The sequence below is a fragment of the Vicia villosa genome, unplaced genomic scaffold (assembly GCF_029867415.1).
Source record: "Vicia villosa cultivar HV-30 ecotype Madison, WI unplaced genomic scaffold, Vvil1.0 ctg.000371F_1_1, whole genome shotgun sequence".
Lineage (NCBI taxonomy): Eukaryota > Viridiplantae > Streptophyta > Magnoliopsida > Fabales > Fabaceae > Vicia > Vicia villosa.
This window is the reverse complement of record NW_026705172.1, coordinates 192,573-199,201: the sequence shown is the minus strand read 5'-3', so window position 1 is coordinate 199,201 and position 6,629 is coordinate 192,573. Positions and strand designations below refer to the sequence as shown.

At 36.8% G+C, this 6,629-nt stretch overlaps 1 protein-coding gene across 1 annotated transcript; it reads right to left on the bottom strand.

Moving 5' to 3' along the window:
* Positions 1–3,816: 3,816 nt before the first annotated feature.
* On the bottom strand, positions 3,817–5,316 carry LOC131627606 (protein FAR1-RELATED SEQUENCE 5-like). Its single transcript, XM_058898446.1, has one exon. The coding sequence runs from the start codon at positions 5,314–5,316 to the stop codon at positions 3,817–3,819; it is 1,500 nt and encodes a 499-aa protein (XP_058754429.1).
* Positions 5,317–6,629: the final 1,313 nt, after the last annotated feature.

Here is a 6,629-nt window from a genome sequence, read left to right as displayed (position 1 = left end):
ATGTAAGCTCCAAAGAAGTCACGTTAGCTGATGTGTTGGATGCCGTGGAGGTAAACATTTTTGAAACCAACATGCTTTTAAGATATAAGTATATAACTATATAAGAGTTGTAATATTCATACAAGTCTGTAATGTGGAAATGCACTACTGGTGCTGAGTAATAAAATCCATTGCTTATAAAAAAAGATATAAGAGTTGTGTTGAAACGTTTTATGTTGAACTTTTGTGTTATATAACTACTGATATGGTTCAACCATTGTGTATGATGCAGAAACTAAGTTTCAGGATAGATATTCTGGAGATTTCTCACAAAGAGATGATGACCAAACTTGTGTTCAATCAAAAAGAGATAATAAAAAAAGTAGGTGGCGAAATGCGTAGCCCAAGGTTCAAAGACAAAGTTGTCCATGCTAGCTCTGGATATTCCCCTGATGCAGAAGATGATGGAAATGATCGGGGCAAAGAAAAGATGATGGACAGAGGGATGGAGAAGCTGAAGAACTTTGGTACAATAAACATATCTGACTACGACTCCGAGGAAAGAATGAATTCTAAAAAAAGAACAGTCTCCCATAACAACTACGTACGTACCGATACTGTTTGCAAACGGAAAAACACAAGCTATGGGAAACTTCCATACATTGATGCCGATTCAAACAGGGGTGGGAAAGAAGTTGTCGACAACACCAACAAGCCATTCAGTAGTGATTATAGCCGAAGGTTTAATGCAAAGGTGACATGCCTTCCATTCATATATTTGCATGGTTTTACGTTAATGTTGTTTAAACTTTAAACACTTGATTTACCATGTTATTCAAATTAATTGTTCTAATATTTATTTCAATAAACAAGGAGCTGATGACGAAATCAACAACTCCCAAGGGTCGAAAGCTCTCATTCACACCATCACCAGGTGAGGGGTCGAGGCCTACATGTAATGCTATTGGCAACTTGCAGAGAAAAGCTGGAACCACTCCTAGATCACTTGGTGTCAAACGACAATCTCCGGGCGGTAGAGCTAAAAGTGCTGTTGCTATTGGGAGGACTAATGCATTTAGAAACAGTATTGGTTTAATGGTCCCAAAGGTAATCAAAATTCATTAAGCAGTACTTATGAAAGAACAATGTTTATATCGATTGTGTATGATATTCTAAACAAGTCCTATATTAAGCAGCATTTCAGATGCGCGGTTAAGACCTCCCCTGATATGAAACTGGATCAATCGGAAATCAGGGTGTGTGCGTATGTCTTCCAAGAAGACTTTGACTCAACGTACGTGGACATGAATTTTATTACCTTATTATGAAATCTCTTAACAATGACTAACAACCGTTGTTGTATTTCAATGATACAATATTTAGGGTTGGTAGGACAGAGTACACCAGAGCTTATTTTGAGTGCTTGTGTCCCGAAATGTTGGTTTCGAGTGAGGTACATTTCTAACCTATACACATACCTATCATTTTACGTATTATGTATGGTGGCTAACTGGTTACTGGTGTAAATGAATTCCAACCTTGGAACAGATAATACTGATGATGGCTTTGAAGGTGATGTGGTCACAACACCAAAACTTATGCAAAAATTTGTGGTGCCTGCCTCCGTCATTCGCGGTAATTACCATAAACTCCAAATTATTCATGATGCTTATGTTACAGGAGTCTTTACTAATAAGTTATAATCACATGTGAATGTATTAAACTATCTGTTGGTTGTAGGAAGATGTTGTTAAAAATAATGGTCATGAGGAATTACACATGTTTTACAAAGATGACTGGGCTGTTCGTTTTGATCACCTGAGATTGGTAGAATGTTTCATTTAATTATCTCTAATCGTTAGATGTTGTATGCACTGCCTCCTTTTTTACATAAGCCAATTAACGGATTTGTTCAAAAATTTGATATACGTTATAGATTTATGTCCCAGTAGAAGACCAGCGTGGACACTGGTGCCTCATGGTCATTTCATTAGATGATCGCAAGATCTATCATTTGGACTCGCATCTGACCGAGGACGTGGTAGCAGAAAGAAGGTCCACCATCAGAAACATTGTGAGTATACGTGAATTTTATAATCACATGTTTGAGAAAAGAAGCTATAATAAGCTATATTTTCTTAATTTATCAGGGAGCTGCGCTAAATAAGCTGGTGGAAACGGTGTATGAAAGTTCATTCTCACTCCACGTGATGACGGACTTTGAATACTGGGACATTGTGGAGGCAAAAGGGATCCCAAACAGTGGAACCAGGTATCAAATTTCTTCCAATCGAAAATCACTTTCCATATACAATTGGTCAAACTGAACCCGTTGTGTTGTATTGGCAGCGACGGCTCTGCACTATGGGTGGTAGAGTGGATGAATATGCAGAATAACTTCACAAGCAACACTCTTGGTGTGGTATGATTATATGGCAATTCTGATGTGTTGTGTTTACAATAAATTATCACCATTTAACCCCAAAAATAATCTTTGTTAACTATTTCACATTTCACTTCCAGATGAACGAGATTGTCACAAGGATGGCCGTAACTATGCGTTTGCTTATGGGAAACCATAACGACTGCAACAACGAGCTCATTCGGAAGTCAAAGGAATACTGGAAAGTTATGACAACCACGACTTAGAGACAATGAGAATGTGCAGTGGACATTTGTTTGGATATTTGGAAGACAATGTGGACCATGTTTTGTGGATTGAAACTACTACTATGATTGTCTGTAATATATTTTTAGGATAATTTGCTTGCTTCTTTCTGCAGAATATCGTACACTTACTATATGTAAAATATCTCCTATATAGTTGGTTGTTTTGTGTAATTTGGACCGCCCTTTGCTGCTTTCTGTTGCTTACATTGTTATGTGCTAGTTGTTGTGTCCTTGGGTGTGGATATATTGATGATGGCAAATAACAACAATGTATTATGTGAAGTAATTGGCAGTGGATTGAACTGTAGGCTGCAGCGAATGCCGTTGAAGGAGCGGTTTGAATGGTTGCACCTAAGGCTTCTGTGCTTGCGCCAAAGCATTTGATTCGAGGAAAGTGATGATATAATAGTAGCTGCCACTGAAACTATGTTGATATTGGAAAATAGAAATGTAACATGAAGAATATTTAAATTATGTTGATGCACCTTTAATTGTTATGTTCCATTGAATTGAAAAATTATGCTATTTATTTTTGCATTTTCATATTGCACCAAAGGTACCAAAGTTTTGAAATAGTACAGGTAAGCAATCCTGTCCCGGGACCTTTCGGGTTATGCAATGTTTTTTTCCTGCATTTATTTGTACTGCTTTAGAAATTTTGGTGCTGTTCTATTTTAATTTAATTTGGCTTGTTTCATAATCAAAATTGTGCATTGTATTTTTATCACAAATAATACAATATGAATTTACTCTATCTAAGTAATATTTAGAACATTGTTGATTAATTTATGAAATATATTATGTTGAATTAGGGAAATTACAATACAACATAGATGAATTTCAATGTGCTTTAGGATAAAATTACAGCAATTCACTTCTTCAGTTACATCAACTTCCAGCCATAGATATATTAAAACTAATTAACAAGGCACAATGTTTGTTACAATAAGCATACCAAATGCCTATTACAAAACAAATCCCACATTTGCAACACATCACCCAAAATTACAAAATCAGTATAAATGCCAATTATATTATCCAATACAATAAACTACAAATACCACCTCTTACTTCAGCACATTCCCATTCTTAACAGAAACAGACACCTTCCTTGCCAAACAAGCAACATAACATCATTTTGGCATTGCTTCATCACTTCACTGAATTTCAAACTGAAAATCCATAGTCACTACTTAACCTTACAGATGCTGATTGTAAAGAACTATCTGCAGGAGGCTCTCCATCTGATCCAAGAGTAGGGTAACATCTTCTGTTGTGACCAGCTGCACCGCATATTCCACACGTCTGTGTCCGCCTGCGTCTCTCTGATGTACCAACAGTACCTGGTCCACAACCCTTGCTTCTTGAACATGAAGGGTTAAGTATATTCACCAACTCCTCTTCAACATGTATGTTATCTGGAACATCTTCATTGTTGCACTTCAATTTAAGCCTACAAAGTTCAGTAGTCAGATATTCTAAATATTTTTTGTAATCATCAACATCCATATATGACAAGTCAGCGACCTCCTTACTAAGATTCACCAAAGTAGCGTGTCTAGCAACCAAATGTGAATCCCAGTAGTGGGAACCATCTTCATAACTTCCACTAATAGACTCCTTCGCATATAATGACCAACAATTCAACACAAGATTCTCAGGAAATTCTACAATATTAAGATAAAACATCACAGCAACAATGTGCTCACAAGGAATCCCAATGGATTCCATTCTAAGACACGAGCATCTGAAATCGTTATTCGATGGACAGTGGGAAACACGCCATCCATGCCCTTCGTCTTTGTATTTTGTCATTGCATAAATGGTAACTGATGCCATATCTTGAATATCTAATACAGATGTTAAGGTTACCTTTCTCATAACAGATCGTACCATTTCAAATATCTCTTTTGTCCAGTGCTTTGATGCTGACCTCTCAAGCGCCCTAAGATTGGTATGCAACACTGCCTGTCCATATTGGGATTCAAAATCAGCTTGAACCTCTCTAAATCGAAAATATGCCACACACCTATGGAACTGCTTAACAAAATCAGTCATATTCATCTTCGAGTGTACAAACTGTCCCATATGACTATGAAATGCTTCGCACCGTGATGTCGTTCTTATTCCTGCAAAGAAATTTCCCCTAATATGAGCTGTTGCCCACATCTTCCTTTTCTGGTACAATTCATTGATCCAATTATTATCTTCTAACCCAAACCTATCTAACATTTCATTCCACAGACTCTCAAATTTCCAAACATCATGATCACCAAGCATTAATTTTTTGAAAACAGGGATGAAATTGGGATTGCTAATGTAGGAAATTGCATTTCGTAGGAGATGCCATGCACATAACCTGTGGTAACTGTTGGGAAAGACTTTCCTGATTGCATTTCTCATAGCAACATCACCGTCCGTTATTACAGATAAAGGTGTCTTACCTTTCATTGCAACCAAAAACTGCTCCAGCAACCATACATATGTCCCTTCAACCTCATTTGAAACTATGGCAGTAGCAAATATAATCGTCTGGTTATGGTGATTAACACCAGAAAAAACAACAAATGGGCACCTGTACTTATTTTTCTTGTATGTAGCATCAAAAGCAAGCACATCACCAAACAGTTCATAATTCTTTTGACTCTCACCGTTGTAACACCCCATTTTCACCCAGCAAATATCATAATAATTATAGCTATAAAAATTTCATTTAACGTGAGGTATTACATTTCAACTTGAAATCAACAGCATAAAGTTCATTTAACAGATACATAACACTCATGCAAAACAAGATAAACTTGTTTAACCAATAATTTAGTCTTCAAAACAAATCAACTTCATTTAATAACTTCGCAGCGGATTTAACTTTAAAACATCAAGTAAAACCTAGCCTCTTGCTTAACAACATAAACCAAAACCAAACTTCTTAATTAAGAACTGAATTCAAAATAACGACAAATCAAACAAGCGTTCATTCCCCCCGAGTGCTACGTATCAGAGCAAATGACATCAACTCGAACTAAAAACCATAACAGCTACTCTCCTTGGTTACCTGTACGTTACCAACAGAGGGTAACATTCAAACAGAACGGGTGAGATATCGAAAAGTATAAACAAAAGTATGATAATCAATACATTAGATTAGAATTGTACCAATTTCCCCGCTTCGTACTAAAATCATATAACAACTACTAATAAACACTTAATGCAACAACAAGGCAAATTGAATCGGTCAACCTGACACTTCAATCAACACAACTTAATAACGACAATAACTTGTATCAAACCGCAACAACAACTTGTATCCAACAACAACAACAACTTATATCACACAGCAAAGTGACGCTCAACAAACAACTTAATAATAACAACGACGTTAATATACAAATCGAATGCGACTCAACTATGCAAATGCATGTGGTACCATTTGGAGCAGAACTCCCAACTTAAACATATGCCAGTTTATCGAGGCATTAACTACAAGGCGTAAACCTTCAACGTGGTGCCATCAAGGCCAACTTAAACAGGTGCCATCAAGGCCAACTTAAACAATGCAATGCTATGCGACAACATGAACGAAATCAATAACATCACAACAAGATCAGAACAACCGCAACATAAACGACAACTTAAACCACAACTTAAACCGCAACTTAAATAACTTTCTACTCTGGCTATTTAAGCCTACAACCAAACTTGTCCAATTCCGGGACAAAATCAACTTATCTCAACAGTACCTGCAATTCAAGCATTCGACATGTGTAGCAACCTGCCTAAAAATTGAAAGGTTTAGAGAGTCGCCACCTATTCTACCAAGTCGAATAGGAAACCTTACGCAGTTGAGAGATCGGGGTAAGATACTATATTCAGGTCGAGGGAAGGTGTTAGGCACCCTCAACCCTTTCCTAAAGGTTAACATTGCAAAGATGAAGGTTTGTGGCAAAAGATAAAGAAAGATGACAGACAGTAAATAGAGT

Bases quoted from the DNA above. Each gene is read 5' to 3' on its own strand.
- LOC131627606 (XM_058898446.1), bottom strand. From the start codon at position 5,316: ATGGGGTGTTACAACGGTGAGAGTCAAAAGAATTATGAACTGTTTGGT.